Source organism: Rutilus rutilus, assembly GCF_951802725.1.
Source record: "Rutilus rutilus genome assembly, chromosome: 10".
NCBI classification, from domain to species: Eukaryota; Metazoa; Chordata; class Actinopteri; order Cypriniformes; family Leuciscidae; genus Rutilus; species Rutilus rutilus.
The window spans coordinates 627,501-650,000 of NC_140215.1; the positions used below are offsets into that span (position 1 = coordinate 627,501).

Sequence of the window (22,500 nt, forward strand, 5' to 3'; positions counted from 1 at the left end):
TTAAATGCTGTAAAAAAGAAGAAAAGATTGCTCATTGTTAGTTTTGGTAACACTTCATTTTAGTGTCCATGTTACATGTAGTTACTGTAACTATAAATTGTGCACAATTACTGTAAAAAATAAAAAATCCGTTAAATTTACGGTAAAAACCGCCGGCTGTGGCGGCCAGAAATTTACCATAAAAAATACGGTAGCAGGTTTTACATTTTTACATTTTAGGTTTTACAGACTTTACTTAAATTTACAATAAAAAAAACGTATTTCATTATCCGATATAATGTTAATTTACCGATCTATTGAAGTACTAATATCTGTTTTATAAAACACTGATAACCACCAATCACAGCGGAGATGAGAGTCACATGATCAACCAAAGCTCATCACAAACAGCTTTTCCACAAGAAAGTTAATATTAATATAGAAGCTGGACGGTGTCACTCACACACACACTAAACACCATCATTCTAACACACATGACATTATAAAAATGCAATAAACTTGAATTCAACAACATTAAATGTAACATAAAACTATAATGTACATCACTGATTAGAAAAACTATGAAGTAACAGTTTCAACAAAAATACATCAAATATGAAGTGTCACGCAGGGAATTGTGGGAATGTCAATTTACGTTTTTTCACTGTAAATTATACGACATGTTCTTTTTCACTTCCAAAAACAAAAACGGTATTTTACTGTAAAATTACATTAAATGTACAGTTAGCTCTATCACAGTTATTCACTGAATATAGCATGGAAACTTTTACCGTTAATTTTTATTACAGTACATGTAGTTCATCATTATTACACTGTAACAGTGTATGTTCACAAATGAGACCTTATTGTAAAGTGTTACCAATATTATTAACGTTCGATGATTTGATGCTCTCGTGAACTCACAGCACAGAACCCGTAAGCTTCACTATAAACCATATTTATGCTCATGAATCAAACATCATAACTGATGTCCTCTGTGTGACTTTATTCTGGTGAGATTTGTGGATGTGTTCTGAAGACGAGGGCGTCACACAACCTGACGTCCGCCTGATTTTACTCCATCTGAAGAGTTTGGGCCAAAATGCTGTAGAGTTCGATCGGATGCACAGCTTTTGACATTGACAACAAAAGATATGCCAAGTCTGTGTGCTTTGCTCATTTCCTCTGTAAATTACGGGACATCATACAAAAAATATGAGATGCAGAAACTTTGTGTTGGAGAAACTTTGTGTTTTCCCAATCTCAGATTAGACAAGATCCTGTTCTGGATTAAAGTCACTCTTAGAAAAGAACGCTCAGTCGGGTTATACAGAACTCTGTAGATTCTTGACTCGGTTCTAAAGAGAACTTTAGCTTCTATATGAGGAGAACCGTCTTAAATGTTTCCATATGACTGTACTAGACTAGTATTGTTCAACATTTAGTTATTCCATTTTTTTGTCTAGTGATAAAGTATGTTTACGAGCTGTTTAATTCATTGAAGATTATTTGAAAATGAATTTAAACGTATACTTTAACAGTAACTTTAGTCCACTCTTACTCTCTGCAGAACCTTAAAGGGTTCCGTCAGCCGCGCTTCAGAAATAGAACCTTTTAGTTTTAATTAACTGTGTTCTAATTCATTTTTAATTACATTTTATGAGTTGAACAGCTCGTAAACGTACTTTATCACTAGAAGAAGAGAAAAAAACGTTCAACGTGACACTATTATGCAAACATTTGCAACCTTTTTAGCCATAAAGAGTTCTCGGTAACACTTTACAATAATGTTCATTAGTTAAAGTATTAACATGAACTAACAATGAGCAATGCATTTGTTACTGTACTTGTTAATATTTGTTAACGTTAGTTAATAAAAATCCAGCTGTTCATTGTTTGTTCATGTTAGTTCACAGTGCATTATCTAATGTTAACAAGATTTTAATAAAGTATCAGTAAATGTTGGAATGAAAGATTAATAAATGCTGTATAAGTGCAGTTCATTATTAGTTCATGTTAACTGTAAAGTGTTACTGAGTTCTTTAATATAGAGCCATGAACCCTAGAGTTCTACACAGAACCGGCAATCTGCCCACAACATGAACAGCATCTCTAACCTGACGATTATCCTCCTGTCTGCTCTATAGAGTCCAGTTCTGATCTGTGCGGTTATATTCAGATGAAACTGTAGTTTCTCCTCAGGTGTTCTGGTAATGTGTGTGTGTGTGTGTGTGTGAGAGAGAGAGCGTACACTGGAACTTCAGCATGAGATGTAAAAGTGCTTGTAACGCATGTTCCTCCTTTACTGGTGTTTAAAAGCATCCCATAATGCACCTGATGAATGTCCAGCGTGAGAACGGATGTTCTTCCCCGTTTTCCAAACATTCTTACATCAAGCTTGTTTACTGGAGAAGCGAAATGATTAAGTCTTGAGTTTGTGCTTAAAAATGTAGGAAATATCTGCCAGTGGAGTCAGAAAAATGACCTTAATGACCTTAATGACCTTAACGACCTTAACGACCTTAATGACCTTAATTCAGTGGAAAACAAGATTATTTATCACTGTCAGATGTTTGTTCTTGTTTTAAGCATAAACTCACTTCATTTTAATATTTTTTTTTTAGACTAATTTGATGCATTACCCAATTTTAAAGGGGTAAGTGGTCATGACTTTTTTATTTTTTATTAGTTAAGGTTCACTTGTAATGTTAATAGTTTTTGTGCATAAAAAAAAGTGGAAAAATCATTTTTAAGGCGCGGCTCCTTTAAGGTGTGTCAGTGAACACACACTGTTATGATCGGCTAACGTCACTGCATAGGAAACCGTATCCACACACACTCGCTATTGCATTCATAGATATAGATGCCCAGATGCAGCCATCATCAGCTGAGCTAGAGTTCAAGCCAATGTATTTGTGTAGCGCTTTTCACAACACACATCATTTCACAGCAGCTTTACACAAAATACCGCAGTACAGTTTACAGTGATCTGATATCAGAGGGACATGTCCAAGTATTTCAGAAATCACAGTGAGCTAAAAATGCATTCATTTAAACAATGGAATAATTTAAGGCGGAAACAATGAGCTCATTGAAGTAATGAATACTTGTTTGTTAACAAATGATTATGACATTTATAAATCTATTGCAGATGTAGATATACAGTGTGTTTGCAGACGCTCAGTCCACTTGCACTCGAGTGTTCACGAGCTGGTGTTCAACATGGCGAACGACTTGCGTATGGCGGCCCATTGAAACACTCACTCATGAGGCATCTATGTCCATACTTCTATGATTGCATCTAAGAGTTTTGACTACATTATCCATATAAAACTGTAATTTCCAGACAGAGCATTATGAAATCATTCACTCATTGACTTCAGATTCAGTACACTCGCTGCTTCATCTGTCGTCAAGTTTGCTATGTGAACTCTTCATTACTCTGTGTCTCAGTCAAACGCTCCGAACAAACATATGATCCTGTCATTAAAATAAAGCATACGCTTGTGTCTGACGCTGGGATCTTCTGAAGTCTGGGCAGAGACTCAAACCAGATGTTTAAAGCCGCATTATTATGATTTACGGCTTATTAATATAAACGCGCGATTAGTCGACTAATGGCTCAAATGAACGACTACTAGTCGACTAGAAAAATCTGTGGCCTATAACTATTGGTCGATGTCTTGCTCTGGAGGCGGGCATATGCAAATGTTTTCGCCCATGTGACGTCACTAATCCCGCAATACTTTTTCATAAAAAAGAATGAGTATAAGTTTCCGAATATCTGACGTCTAGCACAAATACAAGCACAAACTACTACAAACTGCATATTCATCAGCTGATACAGGACTGAACTCTAAACACTGAAGTTCAACTCTATCCTGGAGAGATTTCCCTCCTCATCTTCTCCTGAAGTTTCTTTAGACATCAAACAGATTCCATCCAGTGAATTAATCTGGGATGGATTTAGGAGTCCGAGTTGCTAAATGAATGAAATCAGCAGCTTTTGGCTTTACAGGAGAGTCTAGAGTCTCATGACCTTATTATTCCCAAACGCGCGTGTGTGTGTGTGTGTGTGTGTGTGACTGAAATCTGGAAAGCTTTGGCTTATGGTGACCTACATATATTGGCACGTTTTCCTGTTGTCCACTACTGTAATGATGTGGTGTGTATAATAAATAAAGGCGCATGATTCAGCATTAAACAGCATCACGCCTGATGTGAGTCTAATCAAACGCTTGTGTTGAAGGACAGATGCTTCATTAATCCATGTTGAGTGTGGCATCCAGACATCATCAGTCCAGTGTTGCACACGCATTACAATATATTCGGTTTTAATGACCCACAAGTTTGATTAAACCATTAAAATGTGAGGAAAATATTTAACATTTTTTAAATATTTTTTAAATATTTTAAATACGCTGCAGGAAACAGCAAACATTCACTACAACATAATCAGTTATTAATATTTGGTTGATTCTCTTGTTTTTGCATGTGTTCATCATTTCTTTGCCTGGACAAAAATGATGTCGCACAATTTTTCATGTTTCATTGCGTTATTATCACTAATAAAACAATCGACTCTAAGCACAACTACACAATATGACTACAGAATCTATAATAATGTTTGAATAAAGGGTGAAGATGTACATTTCTCTACTCCGGATATCACTTTTGGACACTACTGTGCTTGAAAATGTATATTTTTAACATTCCATTTTGACATTGACATGTTTTTTTAATGATTATGATCATATTTTGCCATTATGGGATTGAGAATTTAGGGCCAGTTTGCTGCTTAATGGTCCTTAAAATAGGCAAGAAGTTTGATTATTTTAGAGTGAAATATGAATATGTTCTTGACAGGTTTTATAACTTGCTCTTCTAGTGAAATGTGCTGTGTGTGTTTTCCCATCATGAACAGACGCACCATTTCATATTTCATACACATAAAAGCATGCTTTGCACATGCAGAGAGTTTTTAACGGCACTTTTCTCATTTCTGTCACATTGATTTAAGCTTTAGGTGGAGCTAGAATATATGAATATATGAATATATGCAGAAACAGTCCCTGACTGGAGTGACGTGTGACTTAGTTATTGTTTATTTTTTATTTAGTTTATTTATCCTCGCGTTGACTTCAAAGACTATTATTAGAAATATATAATAAATGAATGTATTTACTCAAGCATTTTCGTTAATGAGAAATTCGCTAAATATCACAAAGAAGCAAAAAGTAGTTTTGCATGTAAAGTAGAATTGACATCTTCACCCTTTATTCAAATATTATTACAGATTCTGTAGTCATATTGCGTAGCTGTGCTTGGAGTCGATTGTTTTATTAGTGATAATAACCCTGTTGAATTGTGCGACATCATTTTTATCCAGGCACAGAAATTATGAACACATGCAAAAAATGAGAGAGAACCGACCAAATATTAATAACTGATGATGAATGGTGAATGTTTGCATTTTCCTCTCTGATTTTTTTTCAATGCATTTTTGTTTGTTTTGCATAGTAAAATAAAACCTGTAGTTTGCATTTCTCGCCACATACCTGACCCAAGTTTAGTGTTTTGGTCTTCACTCTTATTTAAAATATTTACAAAATATAAAATATTGTCCGCATTTGGAAGTGCAGCTTTCCCTCATGGCACACTTAGAGTGATTTTCCAAACCCACACTGGGGTTTTAGTATTCAGCTGTTACTTTGTGACACATTGTGTGATTATGTAACGTTTCCTCAGTGACTTTCTGACTCGTCTTACACACTGATTCTGGTTTAGATTCATAATGAAGCCGTTTGATATTCTCATACTGATGTGAGGTGACCTTTCCATGCTCTTCAGTTCAGTCTCTGTGGAATGTCTGCAATTAGTTTAATGGTTTGTTGAATAATTGTGAAATTATGCAAGAAAAAATTAAGATTGAGTCTGACGATAAAGTGTAAATGCAACAAAAACACTTTCGGCTGGGTTTAGTGAATTTCCCCCAAAACTGCCTCATTTATAGGAGAAATCATCAGTTCTCGTGACGAGAAAAACACAATGCAGTGAAAATAATGTAGTGCTTTACAGAATGGCAAATTATAGTTATTTGTGTTAATATTGTATTGTTTGTGTAGCACTATGGTCAACATTATTGTATTATTATGTGCTTTATAAATAAATTGGAATTGAAATAGGAAGAACTGCAATATGATAGACACATAAGTGAATGGGAAACTAATTTCATTGTTTCCATTTGCTCTAATAGCGAAAGAAAAAAAATCAACATTAGTGTTTCCAGAAAGCATGAACTATTTATTATTATTTGATGCCATGGTAATTTAACAGAAAATATAGTGTTGTAAATTAAAAATGTAGGCTACAACACATGACATTCTGTTCACGACCTGGACTTATTGTTTTTATGGCAACACTATTGCCAAACCGAATCTAGTACAGAATACGGATCAGATCTGTCGGAAATTCCGCGTTTACATATTGTGATTATGAATTCTACGAGGACGTGAACGCTTTTACAACTCTGAGTAGCGTGAACAGCGTGAACGCACATTAGGCTTGTTTGAGATGAGCAAAATCTGCGCAGAACCGATCACCGGTGATCAGCGCGAGATGCATGCCGGTTAGAAATGTGTCCGAGTACGGTCCGCCTTGCTCTGATGTCATGCTGACGTATGTCAAAAATCTCTCGCGATCGCAAGGCGCACGTGTCGGATTCTGCAGTCGCGCGCAGTTGCTCTCCACCGACTGCGCTGATCAAAAGCACGATGGGAAACGACTTGCTGACGACACAGCTTAATGCTCATTGGTTTAAACAACTGTGATGTATTGTTCTCTTTTAAAATGTTTGATTTTAAAACTCTAATATCAGGTTTTATGTGTATATGTTATGTGTGAATATTCCCAAACTATCTGACAGTGCGATCTCTTTGGGTTATGCAATTTAATTTTTATAAAAAAATAAAATAAATAAAAACACATATGTCTGTATTAAAGAAAAAAATATTGGTAAACATGTATTTGGAATGGAATTAAATAACAAGTACTTTGGGTGTCTTGTTCATTTTATTTATTTTCATATAAAAGCAACAGAACTTGAATTGCATCCAGTTTATTAGCAACACTGTGCACGAGCGTGAATCCCGCGATATCCATCTTTGATCTCGCAGGTGTCAGATCCACTATGAGAAGAGAGAAGTGTCCGGCTTGCCTGCGCTTTTTTCACTCCTCCTCTCACTGCAGCCACCTACTCTCGGCTACATTTCAGGCGAGGCAAGGCGCATCTCAAACAAGCCTACTGTTTTCAAAAAGGTTTCCCACGAACACACTCCTCTGGCCTGCTATTGGTCACACTCACAGATAGCCCCGCCCCCAAACCCACGCCATTGGTTAAGCCCATTTCTGGCGCACTATCTTTTTAACGCACACTCTCGGAAACACCCTGTATTATAGAACAAGTTTTATGTTTTTTTTTTTTTTTTTTTTTTTTTTTTGCTTTTTCCTTTTCTCTGTATCCCCACATGTTCCTGTTCATTGTTCTGTATTATTTCTTTTTGTACTGAATTATTATTAAAAAAAACAAAAAATAAAAAAAAACACCTTGACACGCTCAAACAGAACGCGCGCTTACAGTAACAGGTGTGTGTTTCTGCTCATCATCCCCAAACATCTCTCTCCCTCTCTCTCTCTCTCTCTCTCTCTCTCTCTCTCTCTCTCTCTTCCTTCATCTCCGTTTATCCTCCTCCTATTCTTCACTGAACGGCCACGCGCTTCTCGGTTCTCCCCAGTCTCGCGCTAGTGATGACGCGACCTCTGCACGCGCACGAGCATGTATTCATGAACCGTGGACATGTGAGATTAGATGGAGGTCCATCAGCTGAGATCTTCGTGCTCAAGAACTGCTCCGTTTTACACTCCTCTCCATGCAATCCCTCGCTTTATCAGTCGCTTTCTCTCGCGCTTCATCATCTCGCGCGCCGCTTCCACCGCGATGGGGAATTAACTAAAGTTGTCGGAGAGCATCAGGAGATGTGAAGGATGTAATCTGAGGGAAAAGCGGATCGTGTTTCAGTCATGCAGGAGAAGAAGAAGAAGATGAAGATCATCCCGCAGGACCTGCTATCAATCGCTCATTTCTAAAACATTTCCACCGACACGCTCGAGGATGAAATCGGAGTGAGTTCGGATCCATGTCATGATGGACGTGTTCAGTTTCGTGAGGAGGTGAGTCTGCAGGCACGCGCGAACGTGCACGCTCTTTACATGATTATTATCATATCATGGCATTGACCTGTGTTTTAATCGCGTGTTTGACTGGATGATGAATATGCAGAAGTGATGATGATGATGATGATGATGTCACGGGAACTGATGATAACGCATCTGTCGCATCTTCTCATTCATTCAGTCCTGATGCCTTAAAATATCAGAATCTCACTTACAGTTGGAGCTTCTGCCTCTCAATACGAGGATGACAATTACACTGGGAACCTTTAGAAACAGCGAATCACTTCATAGTTGTCGACCGATATGTGGTTGTCAATAACCGATATCCATAACCAGATAAATATTATAGCCTATATACACGCAGATGTGTGTTAAAATTCTGCATTTAGAGATTTATAGTAAGTAAACTATGTAGAAAAACTATTTTAAATCAGAAATTTGTGCATTATCCAGTGTCTATGTAGATTTGGTATCAAACTATATTGATGACACACATGCCTATTGTGCAAATCAATAATAAAGTGATACAAATAATAGCTCCTATATCACAAAAAATGTCAAACTGTGGACATATGATCCTGATATAATGATGTGTTGCTACAAAATATGGAATCACTTCATTTTACTGAGACATTTAAGACATCTTGCAACTATATATATATATATATATATATATATATATATAACACACACACACACACACACACATATATATATATATATATATAACACACACACACACACACACACATATATATATATATATAACACACACACACACACACACACATATATATATATATATATAACACACACACACACACACATATATATATATATATATATATATATATATTATATGATTTAGTTACAGATTTAGTTAAAGATTTAGCTACATAAATGAATGTTTAATTTATACAATAAATTACATGCATATAATATATATGTATATATAACACACACACACACACACACACATATATAATATGCATGTAATTTATTGTATAAATTAAGCATTCATGTATGTAGCTAAATCTTTTGGCCTGCTGTTATTTATGATCATAATAACGCCCCTATTCTGCACGTATTATCAAACTCATATATGTTGATCACTGGAGAATGGCGCTGGTGATTTAATTCGTGTCCCTCATGTATAAGCCGGACGCTAAGCTCATTTCATCCCTGTGACTCTAAACTCTAGAACCTATTTGGCTTGTTTGATTTTTCTTGATTTTATCCCGGCTAATCCTCCTAAAGGATTGGCCTCTGGGTCCCAGTGGCGTCGTCGCCTCGTCCAGCGTTTATTCTGCACAATAATCATCCAGATTATACATCTATAGAACAGCTCTTTATTTCATCTGGCAGCTTTATGCAGGAGAGAATGGGTTTGTTCTGTGTGAATGGGAGGATTGAGGCCTTCAGGACTGTTCCCAGTATGGTTCCCAGTGTTCCCAATGCTGTTCCCAGTACGGTTCCCAGTGTTCCCAGTGCTGTTCCCAGTATGGTTCCCAGTGTTCCCAGTGCTGTTCCCAGTGTTCCTAGTGCTGTTCCCAGTACGGTTCCCAGTGTTCTCAGTGCTGTTCCCAGTACGGTTCCCAGTGTTCTCAGTGCTGTTCCCAGTGCTGTTCCCAGTGTTGTTCCCAGTGTTCCCAGTGCTGTTCCCAGTGTTGTTCCCAGTGTTCCCAGTGCTGTTCTCAGTGCTGTTCCCAGTGCTGTTCCCAGTGTTATTCCCAGTGTTGTTCCCAGTGTTCAAAGTGCTGTTCCCAGTGCTGTTCCCAGTGTTGTTCCCAGTGTTCCCAGTGATGTTCTCAGTGCTGTTCCCAGTGCTGTTCCCAGTGTTATTCCCAGTGTTGTTCCCAATGTTCAAAGTGCTGTTCCCAGTGTTGTTCCCAGTGTTCCCAGTGCTGTTCTCAGTGCTGTTCCCAGTGCTGTTCCCAGTGTTATTCCCAGTGTTGTTCCCAGTGTTCAAAGTGCTGTTTCCAGTGCTGTTCCCAGTGTTGTTCCCAGTGTCCCAGTGATGTTCCCAGTGCTGTTCCCAGTGCTATTCCCAGTGCTGTTCTCAGTGCTGTTCCCAGTGTACTTCCCAGTGCTGTTCCCAGTGTTGTTCCCAATGCTGTTCCCAGTGCTGTTCCCAGTGTACTTCCCAGTGCTGTTCCCAGTGTTGTTCCCAATGCTGTTCCCAGTGCTGTTCCCAGTGTTGTTCCCAGTGTTGTTCCCAGTGCTGTTCCCAGTGTTCAAAGTGTTGTTCCCAGTGCTGTTCCCAGTGCTGTTCCCAGTGTTCAAAGTGCTGTTCCCAGTGTTGTTCCCAGTGTTCCCAGTGCTGTTCTCAGTGCTGTTCCCAGTGTTATTACCAGTGTTGTTCCCAGTGTTCAAAGTGCTGTTCCCAGTGTTGTTCCCAGTGCTGCTCCCAGTGTTGTTCCCCGTGCTGTATCCAGTGTTGTTCCCAGTGTTCCCAGTGCTGTTCCCAATGCTGTTTCCAGTATTGTTCCCAGGGCTGTTCCCAATGCAGTTTCCAGTACTGTTCCCAGTGTTGTTCCCAGTGTTCCCAGTGCCATTCACCGTTTTCCCAGTGCTGTTCCCAATGTTCCAAGTGCTGTTCCCAGTGCTATTCCCAGTGCTGTTTCCAGTGCTGTTCCCAGTGCTGTGTCCAGTGTTCCCAGTGCTATTCCCAGTGTTCCCAGTGCTGTTGGGATTGCAAGTGTTTTGTGATGCTTAGAATGAGAAACATTTGATGTAGATGTTGAAGCGTTTTACAAAATGTTCAAATTCTGCAAAGCTCTCTCATGATTGTCTTAATCACCAGCATCTGCACAGATAAACTCGTTCATTATTTACTCACCAGAACCCACATGATGTTATTTCTCTTCCTTAACATGAAGTGAGAAATACTGACACTTTCTGACCTCATACTTCTAGCAATCATGACTCCTAAAAGCAGCCATACAGGGTCTAGACATTCACATGTACAAATCCTGTATAGGGCTGCAGGATTTGGGGAAAAAGTCATTCTGATAACCCCCCCCCCCCCCCCCCCATTTTTATATATAAAAATAATACTTTTTTTTTTTTATTAATAGTAATTATTTTTATTAAAATAAAATAAAATAAAAATGTTTTCTTAACCATTTTTTTATTATTATTAACAATATAAAAAAACAATAATATTTTTTATATTTAATTATTATTAACAATAATTATTATTATTTGATTATTATTATTAAAAATAAAATAATTATAAATAGCAATGATATTTTTATTATTATTAACAACAATAATAATTATGATTTTTATTATTATTATTTAAAATTTAATAAAAAATTGTGTACTTAAGAATAATAAAATATTATTATTATTATTATAAAAATGTGTATTTAAGAAAAAAAAAATATTATTATTGCAACATCACAATTTGGTTGTATTTTGATTAATTGTGAAGCCTTATTTCCAGCTTGGATCGAGCTGTCATACGTCATACTGAAAGAGAAATATTGGTCTCTGTTTTGTCATTTATGGTCACTATGAATTAGTGCACGTGTTCTGAATCTGAATCATGAACGTCTGGAACGTGTTACGGTTGAATTGTCTTGTAATGTCAGTCGTCATGTGATCTTTTTGAAGCTTTATAAACCGTAATCTGCTGCATTCTTAATCTCCTGAAAACAATAGCTCTTGCATAAGGAAAATATTGGACTTGAGGGATTAAATTAACATAATGAACTAAATGAATGAAGTTGATCAAATGTCACCAAAGGGCGAATGCTTGATTGTAAGACGCCGTGTGAAAGAGAGACGAGTGCATGTGCGGTGTGCATATTTGGACTTTGAAGAGACAGGCTGAAGGTTAAAGAGCGCTTCATCTTATTTATAAGACAGTGTATGAAAAGAAGCACTTTGGAGAGTTATGAAAGCATCATCTTTAATTCATGCATCTCTTCGCTGCTGGAGAGAACTGGCTGGAAAGATGATGCCTAAAATAATTAAAGTGCGTATGAATCCTGTTTCTGTGAGGAGGAACGGCCTTGAACGACAACTAAAGACGGATGTCTGAAATGAGGATTATGAAGGATATCTGTTTATGAACTCTCATAAAAACCATAAACTAGTGATTTTACTGAAGAGAAGAAAGTGCTGTTGCTTTAGCGGAGCAGCGTGTCAATGATCGTCTGTTACGCTTTAATGTTTCCAGACGTTTCATATCATTCATTCGCCCAGAGAAGACACACAACACGATATCTGTTATGTACTATGATTTTACAGATCATATTTTCATGTAAAGCAGTTATTCTTTCCTGCTATAATATGTAAGCAAATTAAAATCACTTGTTTAGTGAGTCATATTCAGTGTATTCACTGTAAAGCCGAGCTTCTACGCTGTAAAACAGATTATTAAAAAGAAATCTATTTTGTGTTGATTAAGTGACAATAAATCGATGAATTCATTTGAAGTTCATTCCAAAAATTCGAGTTTTGTCATCCTCATGTTGTTCTAAACTGATGTTTTAGTCATTATTCACTGATAATCTTGCCAAAGATATTATATTGACTTAAGAATGAATTATGATGCTTTCATGGCGGTTTTTTGTCATTTTTAGAGGATGGTCACTATATGAACCAGTGCTATTTTAGTTTAACTGAGATACTATTATAGTTTTTTTTTTTTTTTTTTCAGATTTAGTTTTCCTTTTAATGTTAGGAAATTTGTGTGTGTTTTTTTATTATATATATATATATATATATATATATATATATATATATATATATATATATATATATATTATTATTATTAATTATTATTATTTTATTTCTTTAAATACACTGCCTTTCTGCCTTTCCTTTGGGGTCAGAATGATGTTTCTGAAAAGAGAGTCCTCTGCTCACGAAAGCTTGTGTGTGTGTGTGTGTGTGTGACGCTCTTGTAGTTTCAGTGAAGGTCTGATGAGGGCAGCGATGATCTCAGATATTAATGCCATTCAAACGGCTTTATTTCCCTCTGGCCTCAAACAATGACAATCATGACTGCAATTATAATCGCTTTTATCAGTTTCATCAGTGCAAATGTGAGATTTGTGCAAATGAAAATTAGCAATTGCTTCACCTTTTTTTGTGCTTTATCTGCTGTAATAAAACAGCGCTGTACAAATATTCTGCATGAAAATCTCAAAGAACCACATTCTCTACACTGAAAAAAAATAAAATGAAAAATAAGACGACATTTAGCTCAAAACTGAAGCCTATTTTTAGCACAAATATAGAGAATCAACACAGAGATTAATGATAATTGCAAAAAACTGATAGGAAAATTCCCAAATGCATGAAAATAGTGAGGATTAGGGGAGAAAATGTGCATGAGAATATGTAATGCAATGCATACATTTATGCGAATTATAACTATGCATTTTGTCTGTTGTTTTGGTGACCTAAACACATTCTTGGCCGGTTTCAGGAGATGTTTGATGCGTGCTGAAGGGTTAGAAGGGTCAGTTATTACTGCATGCATGCTCTTCTGCTGCGTGTTGTGTTTCCATGCGACTGCTCTTTAAACTCGCTCATTGTTCACACAGAAGGGACAGGGTGTGCCAGACAGAGAGAGACGCACGTGCAGAATATTCATGAGCTCAAACGCCACAAACTTCTGTTAGAAGCGCTCAGATTCAACCGTACAAGCACTCGCTGCAGACGCTAAGCCTCGGCTGAAGCTCTTCAAGTCGTGTTGCATTATGAACTGCTCTTCAGCATACACTGCATTTCTGAAGGCCTCATATTTTGTGCTCTCTTTTTTATGTGATGTGTCCTGCAGTAGAAGTGAAGCTAGGTCTTGTGTTACGGTGTTTACAGTCCTTAATGCTCGATGTACGTCTTTGATGTAAGGGGGAACAAATGTGGCTTTCGTTTCGCTGAAATACATTTAAAATCACCTTTTCTGTTTGTTTCAAAAAGGATAAACAGTAACTGCAACTTTGTTGAGGTCGGTAAGATTAGTTAATGTTTCTGAAAGAGCCTCACAAAAGCTGCATTTATTTCATCAAAAATACAGTAAAAATTGTAAAATATTATTACAATTTAAAAATGCTGTTTTCTATGTGAATATATAGTAAAGTGTAATTTATTCCTATAATCAAAGCTGAATTTATTTGATCAAAAATATAGTAAAAATTTTAAAATATTATTACAATTTAAAAATGCTGTTTTCTATGTAAATATATAGTAAAGTGTAATTTATTCCTATAATCAAAGCTGAATTTATTTGATCAAAAATATAGTAAAAATTTTAAAATATTATTACAATGTAAAAAAGTAATTTTCTATTTGAATATATAGTAAAGTGTCATTTATTCCTGGGATCAAAGCTGAATGTTCAGCATTTACTAATACATAATTAAAATCAAAAGTTGTATCTGTTAATTTTATTTAATGGACTAACATGAACTATGAACAGTTATATTATTATTATTAAATAGAAACAAAGATTAATAAATGCTGTAACGAATGTATTGCTCATTGTTAGTTGATATTAATAATGCATTGTTTAGTAATAGAACCTTATTGTAAAGTGTTACCAATAAACTTTATATTTGGTTTTTGGCAAAATGAAAACTTTAATTTCGGATTTGATGTTTTAGTAAAAACTTTAGGGGTCCAAATTATCCTTTTATGAAAACAAAAATCCCCCAAAAAATTCAATATATATATATTTTTTGTACAAAAATCATACAGGTTTGAAACATGAGGATGCGTAAATGACAGCGAAGTGTAATTATGGTAATTTCAGAAGGAATGGGAAGGTTTGTATTTCCTGTGTGTATTGTTATGAGCAGCTCTGGCCTCGGGCTTCAGTTCTGGTGTAATATGTGTGTGTGAAACGCTCATTAGCAGCTGTGTGTGTGTTATTACCCTGTCATTAGCAGTGGTGTTTCCCAGCTGCTCCGATGATGCTCGGGATTCAGGAATAACAGGGCGGATTCAGTGTTTCTGTTGCGCTTTAATGACGGCCTGTCAGGATCAGTGTGAAGAGCCTCCATTACTGATGGATATAAAGACGCCACACTCACTCAGTGTTTCTGAACATTCTTAAATCAAGAGACATTTACTGGAGAAGCCAGTTTTATTACTGTGTTCAACAGTGCAGGATTACAGTGTTTATTTAAAGTGCACTATTATGCTATATTTTACAGTCATCCAAGGTCAAAAACACTTTAATGTCCTCATAATCTCCACTGCAGCGTCAGCTCTTTCCTCTCAGTGTCTGAAACACTTCCATCGAAGATTCAGCCCCTCTAAACCCCGCCTCTCTGAGAGTCTGCTGTGATTGGCCAGATGACCCAGTCTGCTGTGATTGGTCAGATGACCCAGTCTGCTGTGATTGGTCAGATGACCCAGTCTGCTGTGATTGGTCAGATGACCCAGTCTGCTGTGATTGGTCAGATGACCCAGTCTGCTGTGATTGGTCAGATGACCCAGTCTGCTGTGATTGGTCAGATGACCCAGTCTGCTGTGATTGGTTAGATGACCCAGTCTGCTGTGATTGGTCAGATAACCCAGTCTACTGTGATTGGTCAGATGACCCAGTCTGCTGTGATTGGTCAGATAACCCAGTCTGCTGTGATTGGTCAGATGAACCAGTCTGCTGTGGTTGGTCAGATGACCCAGTCTGCTGTGATTGGTTAGATGACCCGGTCTGCTGTGATTGGTTAGATGACCCGGTCTGCTGTGATTGGTCAGATGACCCAGTCTGCTATGATTGGTCAGATGACCCAGTCTGCTGTGATTGGTCAGATGACCCAGTCTGCTGTGATTGGCCAGATGACCCAGTCTGCTGTGATTGGTCAGATGACCCAGTCTGCTGTGATTGGTTAGATGACCCAGTCTGCTGTGATTGGCCAGATGACCCAGTCTGCATTGGTTAGATGACCCAGTCTGCTGTGATTGGTCAGATGACCCAGTCTGCTGTGATTGGCCAGATGACCCAGTCTGCTGTGATTGGCCAGATGACCCAGTCTGCTGTGATTGGCCAGATGACCCAGTCTGCTGTGATTGGTCAGATGACCCAGTCTGCTGTGATTGGCCAGATGACCCAGTCTGCTGTGATTAGTCAGATGACCCAGTCTGCTGTGATTGGTTAGATGACCCAGTCTGCTGTGATTGGCCAGATGACCCAGTCTGCTGTGATTGGCCAGATGACCCAGTCTGCTGTGATTGGCCAGATGACCCAGTCTGCTGTGATTGGCCAGATGACCCAGTCTGCTGTGATTGGTCAGATGACCCAGTCTGCTGTGATTGGTTAGATGACCCAGTCTGCTGTGATTGGTCAGATGACCCAGTCTGCTGTGATTAGTTAGATCAGGGTTCACCAATCTCGGTCCTGGAGGGCCGCTGTCCTGCAGAGTTTAGCTCCAACCCCAATTAAACACACCTGAACCAGCTAATCAAGGGCTCATTAGGCATACTAGAAACTTTCAAACAGGTGTGTTGGAGCTGGTTGGAGCTAAACTCTGCAGGACAGCGGCCCTCCAGGACCGAGATTGGTGAACCCTGAGTTAGATGACCCAGTCTGCTGTGATTGGTCAGATGACCCAGTCTGCTGTGATTGGTTAGATGACCCAGTCTGCTGTGATTTGCCAGATGACCCAGTCTGCTGTGATTGGTCAGATGACCCAGTCTGCTGTGATTGGTTAGATGACCCAGTCTGCTGTGATTGGTCAGATGACCCAGTCTGCTGTGATTGGTTAGATGACCCAGTCTGCTGTGATTGGCCAGATGACCCAGTCTGCTGTGATTGGTCAGATGACCCAGTCTGCTGTGATTGGTTAGATGACCCAGTCTGCTGTGATTGGTCAGATGACCCAGTCTGCTGTGATTGGTTAGATGACCCAGTCTGCTGTGATTGGCCAGATGACCCAGTCTGCTGTGATTGATCAGATGACCCAGTCTGCTGTGATTGGTTAGATGACCCAGTCTGCTGTGATTGGTCAGATGACCCAGTCTGCTGTGATTGGTTAGATGACCCAGTCTGCTGTGATTGGCCAGATGACCCAGTCTGCTGTGATTGGTCAGATGACCCAGTCTGCTGTGATTGGTCTACTCTGCTGTGATTGGTCAGATGACCCAGTCTGCTGTGATTGGTCTACTCTGCTGTGATTGGTCAGATGACCCAGTCTGCTGTGATTGGTCAGATGACCCAGTCTGCTGTGATTGGTCAGATGACCCAGTCTGCTGTGATTGGCCAGATGACCCAGTCTGCTGTGATTGGTCAGATGACCCAGTCTGCTGTGATTGGTCTACTCTGCTGTGATTGGTCAGATGGCCCAGTCTGCTGTGATTGGTTAGATGACCCAGTCTGCTGTGATTGGTCTACTCTGCTCTGATTGGTCAGATGACCCAGTCTGCTATGATTGGCCAGATGACCCAGTCTGCTGTGATTGGTCAGATGACCCAGTCTGCTGTGACTGGTCTACTCTGCTGTGATTGGTCAGATGACCCAGTCTGCTGTGATTGGTTAGATGACCCAGTCTTCTGTGATTGGTCAGATGACCCAGTCTGCTGTGATTGGTTAGATGACCCAGTCTGCTGTGATTGGTCAGATGACCCAGTCTGCTATGATTGGTCAGATGACCCAGTCTGCTGTGATTGGTCTACTCTGCTGTGATTGGTCAGATGACCCAGTCTGCTGTGACTGGTCTACTCTGCTGTGATTGGTCAGATGACCCAGTCTGCTGTGATTGGTTAGATGACCCAGTCTTCTGTGATTGGTCAGATGACCCAGTCTGCTGTGATTGGTTAGATGACCCAGTCTGCTGTGATTGGTCAGATGACCCAGTCTGCTATGATTGGTCAGATGACCCAGTCTGCTGTGATTGGTCTACTCTGCTGTGATTGGTCAGATGACCCAGTCTACTGTGATTGGTTAGATAACCCAGTCTGCTGTGATTGGTCAGATGACCCAGTCTGCTGTGATTGGTCAGATGACCCAGTCTGCTGTGATTGGTCTACTCTGCTGTGATTGGTCAGATGACCCAGTCTACTGTGATTGGTTAGATAACCCAGTCTGATGTGATTGGTCTACTCTGCTGTGATTGGTCAGATGACCCAGTCTGCTGTGATTGGTTAGATAACCCAGTCTGCTGTGATTGGTCTACTCTGCTGTGATTGGTCAGACGATCCAGTCTGCTGTGATTGGTCAGATGACCCAGTCTGCTGTGATTGGTCAGAAAGCAAACGCTCATTATCATATCTGAATCTCAGCTCTTGATCACAGTGATACGAACAGTAACGATGGCGTGGGTTTTACCGTATCAATCTCAGAAAACAGCGTCTTCTCCACATGAACAACAAGAGCCAAACTCTCCCAGTCTCAGATACACCACAGTGTTTGGGGGCGGAGCTAAGAGACGCTGCTCGCCGGCAGTAAAAGCATTCATGAGCTGAAGCTGGAGTTCATCGTCCCTGGTGGTTCGGTATCATTAGCACTACAGTAGAGCACACAAGTCTCCAGACTCGAGTGTGAAGCGTCTGAGATATTACCTGACAACAGCCCATTTGCAGGAGCGAGACGAACTCCTTCCCCAGACGATCCTCCACTTCTCATGAACATCTGACCTGGACTCCTCATGTCTCGGGATCTGTGATTGTGGGATTCTTCCATCTGTGCGCCGCTTACATCATCTCGACTGCATGCTGGCGTGTTCAGGGCTTTGCTGTAATCTGCCACAGCGTCGCACTGGTTTGCTGGAAGAGTCACTATAAGCCATCAGCAATTTAGAAGGAATGAAAGTGCGGGATTTCACTATTATTGGGCCACGGGTTCGACAGCTAAATTGCTGTTATTAAATATAATAAAGCCTTCTGTTCTGTAAGTGCCTGTTTGAGAGACAGTGTTTAAATAGACTATAGTTTTCCTCTTGTGTCACATTTAAAAAAAGGATAAATGTTATATACCGACAGGCAGTGGTTCCTACCGTTGCACTAATGCACTGTCAAAATAAGATCAATAGGATAAATAATAAATCTGTTTTATTTCATTTTTTCATAGTTTCTCTTTTTTTCATATTTCGTGTTTTCTCGTTTTAATGGTTTATTTAAATGTAAAAATGAATTAATTAGTGGTTTACTTTTTATATAAAAATGGTGATGTCATAAAAATCCCTGATCCATTTTAGCGGAAGTGAGAGACTAAATGAGAATTTTGTCATTGTTGTGGAAGCTTATTCATAACCTTAAGGCGAACATATTCATACTTGAAGCTATAAAACTAAAAGTTTGATTCCAGGGTGTCTTTAAGAGCTGTGAGTGTGTGTGTGTGTGTGTGTGTTTCTGCTGATAGTTTCCTGAACTCTTATTTTGGCGTGTTGCGGTGAGGAGCCGTGAGTTTGTGTGTGAGACGTGTGTGTAAGTTTCTCTGAGAACCGATGTGTGTTAGTTACTTCTAACTCTCCGTGCCACATGCACATTAATATAATCACATCTGCAGTTAAAGCGTGTGTGTGTTCAGACGAAGAGAGGAATGGACACGCGACTGAGGGAACATGATGAGCTTCTCTCTCAGACTGAATTATTGATTCGGCTCATGCATGAGCGATCGACTTGTGCTGGAATGTGTCCTTCACTGGGCGAGCAAAAACATTAAGTAATTACAGCGAGACGCAGTCCGAGATATTAAACATTTATCCGTTGTGTGATGCTGTTATTGTCAAGGCTTGAACAGCTGCGTGTAATAATGTCTTCAGATTTGTCATTTAGTGAGGGACTTGTGGGAAAAGAAACCCACATAATTATATAATATTATGTTATGTAATATCTAATTAACATTAACATTTTGATGTGTTTGATTCATTTCGGTGAATCGATTCATTTGAGTGATTCATTGAATCATTTAAATGAATCGAGTCGCTGAAATGAATCAATCATGATTCAGAGAGTCAGTTTGCAGTGTTTTTGCGTATTATTTTGTGAAAAGATTATAATGTAAAATAGATAAACATAATGGTATAATAATAACACTTTAACTCAAGGTTTCATTAGTTAACTAACAATGAGCAACACTTTAATCCCAACATTTACTAATACACTGTCCCCTGGTTTCACAGACAGGGCTTAAGACTAGTCCTAGACTAAAATGTAAGTCTGAGCTGTTTCCACTGAAATAAACTTGCACTGACTGATCTTAAAAATATATCAGTGCCTTTTTAGTTTTAAGATGCACATCGGTAATGTTTTTTTCTAAGCATGTTTATAAAAATTACTTAAATGTCCTAATTGATCTATGGTCTAATCCTGGCTTAGTCTAAGCCCTGTCTGTGAAACCGGGCCATTATGTGTTAACATTAGTTAATCCATTGTGAACTAACATGAATATTAACAAAGGTTAATACATGCTGTGGAAATATTGCTCGTTGATGGTTAATTCTTTCACTAATGTTAATAAACGAGAGCTTTATTATTTATGAAGTTTCATCAGTAGTTTTAATGCCTGTTAAGCTTTAGTTTCCTACAGTTTTCCTGTGGGATTCGCACTCACTGTCCGGCTAATTAGCTGGAGATATTAGTTTGACTGTCATTCGCCCTCTCACAGTCTCATTCCGCTGCCATGGCAACGGATCCCAGTTTAACAGCTTCATTTGCATGTCAGTCATTTCAGTGCTTAGAAAATTAATTACTTTCCTTCTGTCGTTAAGCTTGAATGTAAGATTGCGAAGATCATAGGATCATCAGCGAGGAAATAGGGATGGACAGACATTAAATATCATAGTGACTATTAAGATCAATATATATATTCATATCAGTGTCATTTTAGTATGATTTACTATTATAGAATTTATTATTAGATTTTAACATTTAATAATATGTAATATTATATGTAAAATAACCATTTTTAGGTGCTTTTTAATATTTTAGCTTTAATTTTATATTTATTTCAGTTTATTTTTTAGCCATTTTAGAACTTAAACTTATAAATAAAATAATAATAAAAATATGCATTTCTACTGCATAATCACAAACTAATTTGTTTAAGTTTATTATAGTAGTTATTCATATTTTTACATGTATTAATGCATTTTAGTCATTTTGTTAGGTGCTTTTTTAATATTTTAGCTTTATTTTATTTTTATTTTTAATAATTTTAAACTTAAACTTATAAATAAATGGCCAAGGCAACATTTCTACAGCAATTTCAGTAACATATTCCTTCAAGTTTATTTTTTCATAAAAATTTTTCATAAATTTTTTTTCCATCACCAAAAATCGATTGTTCATAGTTTTAGATTACAATAACAACACTTTCATTTGTTGAATAACTTATTAACTATGTTTTGGATAAGTCAATTCAATGATCTTTTCATGTAATTATTACCTCTTTTTATTTCCCACATGATAGAATCATGACAAAAATACAGTAAAAACAGTGAAATATTATTCCAGTGTAAATCATCTGTTCTCTATGTGAATATACAGTAAAGTGTAATTTATTCCTGTGATCAAAGCTGAATGTTCAGCATCATTACTCCAGTCTTCAGTGTCACATGATCCTCCAGAAATCACTCTAATATGATGATTTGATGATCAAGAAACATTTATGATTATTATCAGTGTTGAAAACTAAAACATCAACTTTTTGATGAATAGAAAGTCCAAAAGAACAGCATTTATTAGATTGTGAGTCTTTTGTAACATAATAAATCTCTTCATTATAAAAGTATGAATTTGATTTGTTGACCCCAAACTCTTGAGCCGTATATATTGTATACCGTCCGCAGCTTTAAACATGAATAATCCACGGTATTTGAGCACTGACTCTTAGTGCACTAGTGTTGAACACATGATTTATTAATGCTCCACGAGGGGCTTGTGTTTCTCTGTCCGGTACGGTTACTCCCAGACATCCCCATCCCGATCCAGTGGAGTTAAAGAAGCGGCGTCGATGATAAAACACGCTAATGAAGGTCCTGTCGGGGAAAATGGAAGAGAGTCTTGCTTGTCTGTCGTTCTGTTCTGAAGACTCGGCGTTTGACATCGTGAGTGAATTATTCTGTTTATGAGGAACCTGATCACTTTACATGCGGATCTAGTGTTCGGTCTCTTCATCGTGTTTTAATATTTGTGCTGTATATATATAGAGTATATTATGCATCACACCAGCTTTCTGCTTAAAGCGAGTATTGAAATGTGGGACGTTTCTGTGTACTTATGTTTCCGCCGCAGGATCAAAACTTGTGAGTTTACATCCACATTTGTGACATTCTGACTGTTTTTCTTGGAATTCTGAGTTTACTTATCCTCATCATTTTAACTAATTTT

General features: G+C 38.1%; 1 protein-coding gene across 4 annotated transcripts in view; it reads left to right on the forward strand.

Annotated features, from left to right (window-relative positions):
* The window catches only part of frmpd4 (FERM and PDZ domain containing 4), an 87,959-nt gene that overhangs the window by 19,248 nt on the left and 46,211 nt on the right, over positions 1–22,500 (forward strand). For 3 of the 4 annotated variants that reach the window (XM_084420392.1, XM_084420393.1, XM_084420395.1), the window contains exon 1: positions 7,366–8,208. The exons of the other annotated variant lie outside the window; for it this stretch is intronic. In XM_084420392.1, the coding sequence (XP_084276518.1) occupies positions 8,180–8,208 (29 nt within the window). In that variant the 5' untranslated portion in view covers positions 7,366–8,179. Of the gene's footprint in view, positions 1–7,365; positions 8,209–22,500 lie in introns of those variants that run through there. 4 annotated transcript variants of the gene reach the window in all.